This window comes from Mobula birostris, chromosome 29 (assembly GCF_030028105.1).
Source record: "Mobula birostris isolate sMobBir1 chromosome 29, sMobBir1.hap1, whole genome shotgun sequence".
NCBI classification, from domain to species: Eukaryota; Metazoa; Chordata; class Chondrichthyes; order Myliobatiformes; family Myliobatidae; genus Mobula; species Mobula birostris.
This window is the reverse complement of record NC_092398.1, coordinates 4,006,141-4,021,192: the sequence shown is the minus strand read 5'-3', so window position 1 is coordinate 4,021,192 and position 15,052 is coordinate 4,006,141. Positions and strand designations below refer to the sequence as shown.

At 45.6% G+C, this 15,052-nt stretch overlaps 1 protein-coding gene across 3 annotated transcripts in view; it reads right to left on the bottom strand.

Annotated features, from left to right (window-relative positions):
- cd164l2 (CD164 sialomucin-like 2) overlaps nt 1-14,258 on the bottom strand; it is an 81,050-nt gene extending 66,792 nt beyond the window's left edge. For all 3 annotated transcript variants that reach the window (XM_072246449.1, XM_072246450.1, XM_072246452.1), the window contains exons 1-2: nt 13,816-14,258; nt 4,733-4,822 (exon numbers count right to left, since the gene is read on the bottom strand). In XM_072246449.1, the coding sequence (XP_072102550.1) occupies nt 4,733-4,822; nt 13,816-14,119 (394 nt within the window). In that variant the 5' untranslated portion in view covers nt 14,120-14,258. The remainder of the gene's footprint in view (nt 1-4,732; nt 4,823-13,815) is intronic.
- Nucleotides 14,259-15,052: the final 794 nt, after the last annotated feature.

Sequence of the window (15,052 nt, the reverse complement as noted above, 5' to 3'; positions counted from 1 at the left end):
ATGTCTTTCTTTCAACTACTTCTATGGTTTTCTGTATTTATGGCTATCTGCAGAAGACAAATCTCAGAGTTGTATTCTGTGTACATACTGTAATACCCTGGATCATACGATTACTGTTATGTATGTATTTCACTTTGGCAGTTCTGTAACAGCAGTTTGTTTTCAGCCTGCTCTGTTTTCAGATTGTTTGGGTTACTGTTGAAGATAAGAGAGAGGAGAAATATGTATCATCCAGTTAGGATGGCTGAATTAAGGGGAGGTTTTCTCTGGTGAGACACACTAAGATTGGGCTTGGGGCTTTTGCTCAGCGTGAAATGGAGAGGGAAAACACTGGGGGAGAACTGGTCATGGCATACAATCCAGTGAGAGAGCCGTTTGTTCGAGATGGATTGTTCGGAAGGTGGTGTGGGCTTTCACACTGACCGAGGGCCCAATGTGTGAGTGATAGAGAAGTTCAAGATGACCTCCAACTTGTGCATATTTGACTGTTTAATTAGAATGGGCCCTTTTCTTTTTCTTATTCCTTACTAACCCTTTAGTTAAGATCCATAAATATAATTCCTTTAATCATATGCAGTGTGCTGTCCGTTATTTTGTGGCATTAATTTGTAACAGGCTAGCAAATTACACAGCATCCACACAAACCGGGGTTGGGGTGGGAGAGCTGTTTCTATCTCGTGAGTTTGGCGGGGTTGGAGGTCGTCTTCCCGTGACCTCCGCGGCCGAGGAAACCGGGGGCTTCAATACTTTGATAAAATGAACCTTTGAATCTTTCAACTACTTTTTGTTCTCTTTTTGCACTAGTTAACTTTTTTAATATGCATACTTAATATAATTTACAGTTTTTATTAGGTGTTGCAATGCACTGCTGCCACAAAACAACAAATTTCAAAACAAATGATGGTAATATTAAAGCTGATTCTGATTAGTAAGGGTATCAGGAGAATGGGTTTGAGCGGGATAATAAATCAGCCATGATGGGAATGGTGGAGGAAAGTCAATTCTGTCCCTTTGTTTTATGGGTTGGAACATCAAGACTCCAGGTGAGAGATGGATGGTGGAACTGAGCCAATGGATCTGTGCTTGCACGACGCTGGACCGTGTCATCACCCCAGACAGAAAGTGCTCCAATTTTATGCAGGCTAATTTCAAATCAGAAAAATATGAAGTGATTCACTTTGGAAGGTCAAACATAAGGCAGAATACAAGGTCCTGATGAAGGGTCTCAGACCTAAATAGTGATTTGTTATTCCCCTCCACAGATATCGCCTAACCTGCTGAGAGCTTCTACTTCCTCAGGAGTCTGTGGAGATTCAGCAAGACATCCAAAACTTTGACAAACTTCTATAGATGTGTAGTGGAGAATATATTGACTGGCTGCATCATAGCCTGGCGTGGGAACACCAATGACTTTGAATGGAAAATCCTACAAAATGTAGTGGATACGGCTCAGTACATCATGGTTAAAACCCTCCCACCACTGAGCACATCTACATGAAACACTGTGTTAGGAAAGCACCATCCATCATCACAGACTTCCATCACCCAGACCATGGTCTTTTCTCACTGCTGCCATCAGGTAGAAGGTACAAGAACCTCAGGACTCACACCACCAGGTTCAAGAACAGTTACCACCCCTCAACTATCCGGCTCCTGAACAAAAGGGGATAACTATACTCACTTGTCCATTCATTGAGATGTTCCCACAACCAAAGGACTCTTTATCTCATTAACTTATGTTCTCATTACTTATTGCTATTTATTTATAATTGCATTTGCACAGTTTGTTGTCTTCTGCACTCTGGTTGATCTTTCATTGATCCTGTTATAGTTACTATTCTATACATTTGCTGAGTACGCCCACAGGAAAATAAATCTCAGGGTTGTATATGGTGACATATATGTACTTGGATAATAAAATTTACTTGGAACTTTGATACGATACTCTGGACTTCCAGCATCTGCAGAATCTCTCGTGTTTTTGCAAGGTTACTGGCAGGATTCTTAACAGTGTGGAGGAACGAAGACCATAGATTCCTCAAAGTTGTTGTGAAAGTTGATAGGCTGGTTAAGGCGGCATATGGGGTATTGGCCTTTACTAGTTGGGGGACTGAGTTCAGGAGCCTGAATGTTTCATTGCAGCTCTTTCAAACTCTGGTTAAACCATGCTTGGAATATTGTGTTCAGTCCTTGTCGCCTCATAGGAAGGATGTGGAAGCTTTAGAGAGGGTGCAGAGGAGATTCACCAGGAAGCAGCCTGGATTAGAGAAGATAGCTTGAACAAGCTGGGATTTCTCTCTTTAGAGTGAAGAAGAATGAAAGGTGACTTGATAGAGGTGTACAAGATGATAAAAAGCATAGATCGAGAGATTCACCCCCCCGCCCCCTCAGGGCATTAATGGCTAATATGAAGGGACATAATTTTGAAAGTGTTTGAGGTGAAGTACAGGTAGAATGCCATTATTTATACAGAGAGATTGATGCCACAACAACACCTCTCCCCACGCCTCTGCCACCACTCGTCTCCACTCGCCACGTCCACTCCTCGCCTGCGCCTCGTCCACCACGCAACTCGATCACCATTTGCTCGCCTCTCCATTGTTAGCATTGTTCGTTATTTAAAAAGTGTTCTTTATAAGGTATACAGTAGCTTCCTTTGTTTAGATTTTTTTGCCGCCTGTTAGCAGTCGCTGGGCATCATTAGCGCCATCTTAAACCAACGTAAGAGTTCTGTGGTAGCAAAGGGTTAAAGTGATTTTTAGAGTAGGCCAAAGGGTCAGCACAACATTGTGGGCTGAATGGCCTGTACTGTTCTATGTTTTATTTTTAACAGAGCACAAATTCAGGAAAGAGAGTAATCCAAAAGGGAAAAAAAAATTGCTCCTTCAGCCACTGCTAACAGCTTACTGCCAAGCACGACTGGACTTAGCTAGCAATTCACCCATTCCATGCCTACAGCCGCTTGGCCAGGCAGCGGGGAGATCTAGAGAGTGACTGGCAGTTGCAGATCATCGTTAGGAGCAAGGGTTTTGATCCCCGCTCTGAGCAGAAGTAAACGGCTGATGTAATCTCAAACATCCACCTGAGCCAAGATGTTCAGCCTACCAAGGGAAAAGTGCCACACACATAAATAGAGAGCTCAGGGTGACATTTTGGAAATGCAGTCGCTGCAGGAGTTTCTCTGCCATAGCTTCTTCTCATTAAAACATGGTGCCATCAGATTTCAGAAAGACAGTATACCAACCCCTGACCACTACCTCACTGCTTTTGGCTCTCTCTTTATATATGATAAAATGGTCATTAAATATCTTTCTTATTTTTTAATATTTTGTACCATTGAGATGAGGAGGAATTTCTTTCACCAGAATCTGTGGAATTCAATGCCACGGGTGATTGTGGAGACCAAGTCATTTAAGGCAGAGGTTGATAGATTCTTGATTAGTCAGGGCATGAAGGGAGAAGGCTGGAGATTTGGACTGAAAATGGATCAGCCATGATGAAATGGAGGAGCAGACTCGACGGGCTGAATGGCCCAATTCTGCTCCTACATCTTTTGGCCTCAGGAACTGCTGCTGCATCAAATGTCACGACGTGCTGTGCACTAGTGATATTAAAACTGATTCTGATCTATTGCAAATTTTATGAAATAATCTACTTCAATATTCATGGCTTATTTCAAACAAAAATGACCAAATTTATAAGGTGGTTAAATGTACTCTTATTTAGACAAGATGGTGCCAGAGGGAGAGTTCTTTTGAGTTTGTCTGTAAAACAGCTTAAATTCCACTTTTTAATGTCTCTTCAATACTTTTCATGGTGGCTGGGGTTCTGCTGCAATCTATGATCTACAGCTGCACTCAAACTGCAGTTCTTCATGGCAGTAGGTTCTCACTCTGGAAGCCCGCTGAGCAGCCTGGCGTTTTCAATAGCTCCAGGCGCGCGCCTTCGCGGCCAAATTCCTCACGGGTGGCGCCAACTGAAGCATCGCGTGGGATCGAAACAATGAGACTGGCTGTCGGAGGCCCCTGCGCTTTTTCCTCTCTCTGGATAGTGAGAGAGAGTTTGCTGCCGATTCTCCACTTAGAGGAATAAAATGACACTGCAGACCACAACGTCGAAACAGCGAGCTGTTAATCTCCCCTCTCGCTGTGGAAGGAGTGATACTTCCCTCTCCCTCGTGAGAGAGGGAGAGCGTCAAGGTGCTGGGTTACTGATTGTAGTCTTTGATGGACTCTCAATCAAGGTTTCTTTGGGGACTCTGCTTTTGCTTGGACAGTGGGTGGTGGGGCTTCCTGCTGGAACAAGTGGGGGGTGGGGTGCTGGTTATGTGTGGGAGGGGGGAAGGGGGGCTTTGGGTTTCTAACGTTTCTCCTGTCATTTATTTTTTGAGATTTTCTTCTGTTTCGTGGATGTCTGTGAAGAGCAAGAATTTCAGGTTGTCTACTATACACGTTCTCGGATATTAAATGGAACCAGTGAATTATTAAGCAAAATAAATATCTCAATAATAAGTACATCAATCATCCATCTGGTACTTTCATTGGTTTAGTTAACCTAGCCGGATCATGCAATCAAAGCTATTTTTAGAATGTGAAAATGTGCTGCGTTTTAAACTGTGCAAGGTGTTGACCCAAGAGGTTTTGCATAAACAAACCGAAAACTAACATATTGCATTTAAAGACCTTGTGAAGATCTGCTGCACACCACCTTGAATAATGTACAAGACACTCACCTGACTGACAATGCACCCACACGCAGTCTGTTAAATTCAGCAAAGCATTGCCAGTGATGCAAGATGTACAGGTCTCCAATTCTGCACATTCTGTCGAGAAAATGCACGAATAGGATATTAAATACAGAATATTTAATGCAAGAATCAATTGATTGACATTTCAATAAATTCAAAGACAAAACTTCCTATCTACATTCACTTGCACCATCATTGAAATGTTCTCACAACCAATGATCTCACTTTAAGGACTCTTTATCTCATTATCTCATGTTCTCACTATTTATTGCTAGTTATATTTGCATTTGCACAGTTTGATGTCTTCTGCACTCTGGTTGATCTTTCACTGATCCTGTTATAGTTACTATTCTATAGATTTGCTGAGTATGCCCACAGGAAAAGGAATCTCAGGGTTGTATGTGGTGACATATATGTACACACACTTTGATAATAAAATTTACTTTGTACTTCAAACTTTCTTCCAATCACCTTAAATTATGCTCCCTGGTGTTAGCCACTTCCAACCTGGGACTTTTAACTTTTAATGGATCTGAATCTTCAAACCATTCCCCAGCATCTCCACAAATCAAGGACCAGCTTTATCAAAGAGAACACTTAGAGTCATAGAGCACTAGAGCACAGAAACAGGCCCTTCAGCCCATCTAGTCTGCGACAAAATATCATTCTGTCTGGTTCCTTTGACCATAGCTCTCTATATCCCTCCCATCCATATACTCTTGGAAACTCCTCTTGAATGTTGAAATTGAACCTGCATCCATCACTCCTGCTGGCAACTCATTCCACACTCGCACCATCCTCTGAGTGAAGAGGTGCCCCCTCAGGGAACTCTCAACCTTAACCCATGACCTCTTGTTCTAGTCTCACTCTGCCTCAGTGGAAAATGCCTGCAGGAATTCATTGTATCTTTGCCCCTCAATTCTGTATACTTCTAGAAGATTTTTCGTCATTCTCCTACGCTGCAGGAAGCAAAGCCCTAACCTATTCTACCTTTCCCAGTAACTCAAGTCCTCGTACTCTTTCAATATTATTGATACCATTCCGATAGGTAGGTGACCAAAACTCCAAATTTGGTCTCACCCGCTTAGCCTTCCCAGGGTCATGGGAGCAGGTGGCAAATGGTTGGACGAGTAGCTGGTGCACATCACAAGTCCTGGTTAAGCGATTACTGATGCCAGATAATCTCTGAAGAGTATTGATAATGGCTGGGGTCACTTGTCTTGTAAAGACACTGCCCAGAAGAAAGCAATGGCAAACCACTTCTGTAGAAAAATTTGCCACGTACAATCATGGTCATGGGAAGACCACGATCGCACATGTCAAACGACACGGCACATAATAATGATGCCATACGACACAGCACATAATGATAATGTCATATGACATGGTGCATAATGATATCATATGATACAGTGCATAATGTCATATGACACAGCACATAATGAATATCTTGTACAACTTCAACATCAGCCCAACTCCTGTGTGCCAAAAGTTCTCTTTACAACCCCATGCACCTGTGATACCACTTTCAAGGAATTATGGATCTGTCCCACCACACTCCCCTGTTGCCTGCCGTCCACTGTATAAGCCTTACCCTGGCATGTCCAGTTCAAAATTCAACCCCTCACACTTGTCTGCATTAAATTCCAGCTGACATTTAAAAATTGTGCAGCATCTTTTAGAGTACAAAAATGATCTGCAGGAATGCAGACTTGTATTTCCTTAGTGGCTTTAAGGTCTCCTTTCAAGACAGCCAATGAGTAAATTATTTTAAACACAAGAGTTATTAATATCAGAAGAAATGTGGCAGCCAGCTACCACACAGAGGGATACAGGTTAAAAAGTGTTTGAATGATACATAGCACAGGACAACAATTTTTTTTTTTGAACAGGTTGCTTCCTCATGTTTTTTGTTGTTTATGATAGACTGTTTGAAGGTGAACACAATAATTTTGAACTACTTGTATCACATAGGAATTTGGAGAAACAAGAAACTAATTTTTATTGAATATAATGCATTTATGGCGGGAGGAGAAGATGGTGGTGCGACGCAGCTCGCAGCGGCCACTCCGGTGGTGCTGTCTGTTATTTGTCAGGTAGGGGGCCGTGCACAATCCTGATTTGATGGAGACGGATGCGAGAGCACGGAGGAACATCTGGAGAAACTTCTGAAATTCCTGCTTCGCTGCTGCTGCTACTGTGTGGTCCAGAATCTCCGGAGGAGAAGGCCCCGAGTCCTCGGCTTTGCTTGTTGCTCGGCTGCCAGGGAGGGGTCGAAGCACTCGGCAGAGGATGGTGCTCGTAGAGGCTGTGTCAGAGGGGCTGGTCGGAGGCTTGAAGTTTTTGGACGGACCCAAATGCGAGACACAGACACTGAAGTACAAGGAACAGGACTTGACTAGAGTAGGGACGTGACAGGATACAGTCAAGGAGCAGGGACAAGAACGCAGACTTGGGCTAGGGCATGGACAAGACAGGGGGCCCGGACAAGGAACTATGCACTAGGAGCCTGGGCTTGGGCTCCGAGCCAGAGACTGGACAAGGACCCAGAATCTGGGTCTTGCCTCGGGCTCAGGCCCTAGAACCAAGCAAGGACGTGACATGACTATGGGACAGGACGTGGCTGAGGTCTAGAGGCTTGGGGCTGCAGGCTGGGGTCTTGGTCTTGAGGCATGGAGGCAGGTGTCTTCAGGCTTGGGTTCTTGGAGCTTGGCTTGGGATCTTCGAGGCTTGGGTTCTTGGAGCTTCTCCTGGGTAGGACGCGGAACTCCTGGGCAGGATGCGGAACTTCACCCCACGGAGGCAAGGACAGGGAGGGACGGACCCAACCACAGGGTAATGGCAAACAGCCTGTTTACCCGATGGAGGCAAGGGACAGGAAGGGACAGAACCAACCGCAGGGTAACGGCAATCGGCCTGGCTTACCGACAGAGGCAAGGGACAGGAAGGGACAGAATCATCCACAGGGAAACAGCAATTACAGCCTGGCTTACCCAACGGAGGCAAGGACAGGAAAAGAGCTCAGTCCAGGGTGGTTCTCAGTCTCGGGGCAACCAGCAACCTTGGCTGGCTACAGAAGCAGCCAAATCTATACCACAATGACTACTTCAACGAGTGGCAACAAGGTTCCATGAAGCAGTGGTCCTCCAACCAGGCCTAGAGATCACAAATGGTTTCACTAGCCTTCCATCAGCAGGTTGCTCCATGAGGGACTGACAAGACAAACCAGCAGCCTACACTCAACCCCAAAGCTACTTATATTTCAAGATGGGAATCAGGTACCTATGCTTAACTCAATCAAAACAAGGGACAGCTGGAAGACCCGGAGTCCCGAGTCCATGGACCGGACCGTGAACTGGAATGCGGACTTCACGGACCAGACCATGACAAACTAAGCTCTGTGTAAACCTCTTGGGTCTCGTAAATCCCTCCCCTCTTATCTTATATCTGTGTCCTCTACTTTTTAAACAAAGTTCAAAGTAAATTTTATTATCAAAGGACATATACATCACCACATACAACCCCGAGATTGATTTTCTATAGAATAGTAACTATAACGGGATCAATGAAAGATCAACCGGAGTGCAGAAGACAACAAACTGTGCAAATGCAAATATAAATGAATAGCAACAAATAATGAGAACATGAGATAATGAGATAAAGAGTCTTTAAAGTGAGATAATTGGTTGTGGGAACATCTCAATGGATGGGCAAGTGAGTGTAGTTATCCCCTTTTGTTCAAGAGCCTGATGGTTGTGGGGTAGTAACTGCTCTTGAACCTGGGTCCGAGTCCTTCTTGGACAAGATGGCTCTGGCAATGATCAGCAACTTTCTGTGGGCTGCAGAAAATTGTTCCAAGTTTCTTCCTAGCTGTACTGTTTAACTCCTTACCTCTGGGGAACAGAATATGACTATCCACCTTATCCACGCCCCTCATGCATTTACAAACTTCTATGAGGGCACCTTTCATTCTCCTTTGCTCCAAAGAATAAAGACCAAACAGGAACGACCTCCCCCTATAACTCAGGCCCTCGAGTCCAGGCAGCGTCCTTGTAAATCTCTCCTCCACCCTCACAGCAAGAGTCCCAAACCTTTTTAATGTCATGAACCAATACTATCAAGCAATATCCATCCAACCAGCATCCTCTTTGACTTTCTACCATCAGACAGGAGACTCCGATGCATAAAACAAGAACGGCCAGGATGAGAAACAGTTTCTTCCCTCAGGCCATTAGGATTCAGAACTCCCTGCCGCATCGCATTCGAAGTGTCACCAGATAACTTATACTGTACCCTACGATATTTAATTTATGCACTTTGCTTTGTTTATCTATGCATAATTCATTTGTAGATTTAATTCTTACTTTCCTAAGTTATTGTGTGTTGTGTGTACTGCTGTGCTTTAAACCCTGGTCCAGAGAAACATTGCCTCATATGATAGTACACAAGTGCATAGTTACTTACTTACTTTCTGCCCATTAGGGCAGCAATGAAGATCCTGCGTCTCTGGTGGTGTTCAGGGCTTCCTTCATCATGTCAGTAACTTTCTCATGTATATAGTTAAATGATAATAAACTTGACTTGACTTCAAAAAAAGGACCTCGGGTTGGGAACCCCTTCTCTGAAGTTTGACAACGTTTTTCCCGTAACAGGTGACCAAAACTGTACACTCTACTCCAACTCTGAGCTCACCAATATACAACCGCAACATAATGTTCCTATTGTTGAACTCGATGCGCTGGCTGAGGAAGGCCAGCATCATAAATGGCTTCTTTACCACCCTAGAGACCCTTTCGGAGGAAGAAGGTCTGCCTGACTCAACACTACATGATCTTTTAAATACTAAGGATCAAAGGACAATTCCATATTTACAATGCTTCCTTTGAACTACACACAACCTTCACAGCTCCCTCTTCACACCCACACCACAGACACCCAGATAAAGAATTTAAATTAGCATTGTCCAGTCTTCCAATTAATTGTGGTTCACAGTTGTTAGGAATCCATGGTTCAGAGCTGCACTTCAGCTTTAATCCACATTTCATATTCAGATCTGAAGTCAGTTGCTGAAGTTATTTGCGATATATACCAACCCCCAAAAAACGCTCTAACAACCACCCTGTCAACTTTAAGTGTTGTATCGCAAGTCTCTCTATTCCACAACTCTTGTCAGTGACCTGCCATTCAGAGTACAAGTCCTACCCTGGTTTGAACGTCCAAAATGCATCACCTCACACCTATCTGGAGAGAAATCCATTTGTCATTCCTCAGTCCGTCTCCCTAACCAATTAAGATCGCTCAACGATTCATTGCAACGTGCTTCACTGTCAGCAAGACCCCCGAATTTAACATCATCAGAGTGAGATGTGGTTTCATTTGAAATTACGAAGTGGGAGGTATTTTTACCCCTGTATCACCTTGAACAAGTCAGTTGATCACAAATGGAGGACACATTACATCAACCAAACTGTGGGCCAATTAAACTCAAATTTTGGGTCTAATTGGTGCACCAACATCTCAGATTGTTAAAACCCGTAACAGACAAAACTGGGTCACTCAAGCCGCAGTGTCAGGTGTTGCCTACAAGATGGGATATTAAACTGAGACAAACAGCAGGTTATAAAAAGATTCCAGTCTTCCATATTAAGAACAGGCGGGTTATCCCTGGTGTCCTGGCCAATATTCCCTCTCCCCCGTGGTCCAGAAGTCCCTCCATCTCCACCTTGAACTTCAAAGAACGGAGCTCATCTGCTACAAACCTCCTATACCCTCCCATGGGGCTGGAGAGGTGCAACCCTTCCGCTTAAAGAAAAAAAGATGATCAAAGGGAAAAAGAACAGTAACGACTGAACCAGATCTGCTGGCTTTACTGCGACAAAGTAAGCTGCAAAGAGTTGTAAAATTAGTCAGCTCAATCATGGGCACCAGCCTCTGTAGTATCCAGGACATCTTCAAGGAGCGATGCCTCAAAAAGGTCCATCATTAAGGACCCCATCACCCAGGACATGCCCTCTTCTCACTGCTACCATCGGGAAGGAGGTGTAGGAGCCTGAAGACACACACTCAATGATTTAAGATTATAATATATACTCTGATTCCGTTTTTAAAATATGATCATGCATTGCATTGTACTGCTGCCACAAAGTTAACAAATTTCACGACATATGCTGGTGATATTAAAGCTGATTCTGATTAGTGGTCCATTAGCTCTAATCGATGACTACCAATATCAGCAACATTGGGGACACCTGCAAGAGAAAGCTTCAAGAAGGCAATGTCCATCACTAAGGAACCTCACCATCTGGGACATCCCACTTTCTTGTTACAAACTTCAGAAAGGAGATCGTGAGGACACGTACTCAATGATTTAGGAACAGTTTCTTGCCTTCTGTCACCAGATTTCTGAATGATCCATGAATGCTATCTCGCTATTCCTTTCTTGTATTATTGATTTAATTTCACAACTTCTTAAGTTTTGTGCCTTGCACTCTGCTGCTGTTGCAAAACAAGTTTCATGACAAATGGCAGTGATATTAAACCTGATTCTGAAACCAATGGAAGACCAACTTTAAAAAATCTGGTTTCATTGTAGAAAAGCGTCTCAAACCTCCTGCAAGCTCAGTGCTAGTCTGCTAAATATCACACAGTTGTTTTGATGACAAACAAGTTTTCCAAATTGAGGGAGAGAGATCGTCACCAGTAGAATTTAAATGCAGAGAAGGAATAAGCAATAGCTTAGACTGGGGCAAGTCTCTCACCAAGGCCCCAGACAACCCCAAGAACACAGGTAATGGGTCACAAAGAATCCCAAACGTATTGCTGCAGCTCCAGACATTCTTCTGATGTCTGGTGCTCCCAATGTGGCCTCGTTTGTAAATTGGAGGACCGTTTTGTCGAGCACCTCTGCTCCACCCGCCAAAAGCGGCACTTCCCGGTGACCAAACAGTTTAATACTGGTTCCCATTGCCACTCCAACATTTCGGTCTATGGCCTCCTCTTGTGCCAAGGCGAGGCCACCCTCAGTGTGGAGGAGCAACACCTCATATTCCGTCTGAGTAGCTTCCAACCTGATGGCATGAATATTGATTTCTCCTTCCAGTAAGCAAATTCACCCCCCTCTTCTCTATTCCCTACTCTGATCTTCTACTTCTCGCTTACCTATCACCTCCCCCTGGGTCCCCTTCCTGTTCCCTTTCTCCTATGGTCCACTCTTCTCTCCTATCAGAGTATTGTTTCTCCAGCCCTTGACCTTTCCCACCCAGCTGGCTTCACCTATCACCTTCCAGCTTGCCTCTTAATAAAAGGTTTATTCAGATCTTTTTATTCTGGCATCTTTCCCCTTCCTCTCCAGCCCTGAAGAAGGGTCTCAGCCTGAAAGGTCGACCGCTTTCCCCCCATTCATAGACGTTGCCTGACCTGCTGAGTTCCTCCAGCGTTTTGTGTGAGGTGCTTGAACTTCCAGCATCTGCAAGCTTTCTCGAGTTTAAGACTTTTGAAAATATTGGAGAACAGAAATACAACTTCCCTCAGATCTGCTGTAAATAAATCTACTGGAAATTAAGTCACGGCAGATGTCAAAAGCAAATAAGACCATAAGATACAGGAGCAAATTAGGCCATTCGGGCCATCAAGTCTGCCTCACCATTCCATCAATGTTGTTTTATTTTTCCTCTCTCTCCATTTTCTGCCTTCTCCCTGTATCCTCTGACACCTTGATGAATCAAGAACCTCTCAGCCTCTGCTTTAAATGCACTCAATGATGACACTGTCCTGAAGTCTACTGGACGACGGGACCAAATCTCTCAGATCGCATTCTCACTCCACTGGGACCACAACATTTTGCAGATGCTGCAATCCAGAGGAACTCAACCAGTGAATGACGTGGGAGGGGAGGGAGGGAGGGTGACATGGGAGGGGAGGGAGGGAGGAAGGGTGGGTAATGTGGGAGGGGGAGGGAAGGAGGGAGGGTGACGTGGAGGGTGGGGAGGGAAGGAGGGAGGGTGATGTGGAGGGTGGGGAGGGAGGGTGACGTGGGAGGGGGAGGGAGGGAGGGTGATGTGGGAGGGGGAGGGAAGGAGGGAGGGTGACGTGGGAGGGAGAGGGAAGGAGGGAGGGTGATGTGGGAGGGGGAGGGAAGGAGGGAGGGTGACGTGGGGGGGAGAGAGGGTGACGTGGGGGGGAGGGAGGGAGGGTAACGTGGGAGGGGAGGGAGGAGAGAGGAGGCTATTTGAAACTGGTTGATACCCCAGTGTCTGTTTGTAGACACACATACAAGGTGCCAACCCTCTGTTCTGTGTCTGTCTTCACCCTGGCACTGGAGCAGGACTTGGCGAGGGCATAGGGACGGGAAATAAAAGTTCATTGGCTGAAAAACTTTAGGAAACCTAAAATGAGGACGTGAAAGGCGCTAAAAAATGCAATTTTCTTTAAAACTCACTCAAGCACTGAGGGATATTACTATTCGGGAAAAAGGATTAAAACTGTGCAGTGGCTTTTTTCAGCATTACAATGGTTGCTTGTGCAGGACCAATCCACACAGCAGAACTCCGGTTAATAATTAAATATACTTTTTTTTAAAAAAAGGTGATTTCTCGAACCAAACATGCACCGACACCTTGCAACCGGCAGCCGTCAGTCGGAGGGAGGAGTTTCAAATTCCGAGTGGCAATTATCGAGCACAGCCACGGCAAAACAATGGAAAATTCCAGCCCTCACTCAACCGCTAACAAACCCCCTTCGCTGAGAGGCTCCGCTTTACGTTTCACTTCAGAGGAACGGCGGCTTGTAAAACAATATCAAAGCAGGTGCGGCTGAACTATTGTGTCCTAAACCCACAAGCGGCGGGTCTACCAGAGCGTCAGATACTGTGGTCGCCGCTGGGAAAAGTTGGCTTTAAAATTCAAAGGTTTAAGCCGTTCTGTAATATTAAACCTGAAGTCTGCGAGGGGGGAGGGAATTAGATACTGACAGTGACACAGAAGATCAGTTTTCAAGTAGAAAGCAGCAACTAAGCAAAGAAATAGCCGGACTGCTTTCGTGCAGTGTTGGGTATTCAATAAAGTACATACCTGCCGCCTGTCCCTCGCCAACTCGGCAAAACAGCAGCAAAACCGAAACTCCCACTGCAATCCCGGCTCGCTTCATGTTCCCGGGCTGCCGCTCGGCTCCCCTCCCCTCTCCGCCTGAAGGGGATTTAAATGCAATAAAGTGAACGAGAAGGGCAAGGTTGAAGTTTGCCGGGTGGAAGCCAAGCTCCGCGGGGCTCTGTGTGGTATTTAACCCGGGGCCACGTGGGACAGAGCGCGGAGCCTCCTCTCGCCGACTGGACCCAAACGCTCCGAGCGAGCGGCGCTGCGCAAATCGGGATCGCATTTCACATGTGATCCGAGTGTGTGCTTTGCCCGGCGACCAAATCCCCGGAGAGATCGTCCCTCTCCTCCCCGTATAACGCAGAGACTGTGCACCCTGGGGGTGGGGAGGGGGAGAATTATACCACCCTCCCAAAATAAAGGGTCGGGGGCCAATGATGCTTATTTTCCCCGTGAAGTGGCCTTTACCTCTCGTCGTATGACTCATGGCGTGTCACCTACACGCCGCCACACCATTCGTCTCCGGCCGCTGCTTCAATTAATCCAGACACCAGCGATTCGGCAGATGCTGGAAATCCAGAGCAACGCGCACAAAATGCTGGAGGAACTCAGCAGGTCAGGCAGCGTCTATGGAAAATGAAGCAACAGTCAACATTTCTGGCCGGGACGGTTTATAGAATCATAGAAAAGTACGTAGAACATAGAAGAGTACAGCACAGAAACAGGCCATTCGGCCCACAATGTTGTGCCGATCCAGCTGAAAAGCAAATCTTCCTTACATCCGCGTGCCGATGCAAACGACTCGAAAGAGGCTCTGATGTATTTGCATCTACCTGCACACCAGACAGCGCAGAAACAGGCCCTTCGGTCCATCTAGTTCATTCTTCACCCTGATGCAGAATGTCGGCCCGAACCGTGTCGGGCTCGATTTCAACGTTTAAGGGAAGTTCGGACGGGTTACATGGATGGGAGGGGAATAGAGGTCTGCGGTCCGGGCGCAGGTCGATGGGAGTAGGCTGTTTAAATGTTTCGCTGCACGGACTAGATGGACTGAACGGCCCGTTTCTGTGCTGAACTTTACTATGACTCCACGAAACGTCGCCTGTCTGTTTCCCTCCATAGATGCTGACTGACCCGCGAGTTCTTTCATTTAAAGAAAAAGGGGAACTGAAACTTCGGGTCCAATAAAGTCACGAATTGGCCAGGGTGGCGAGAT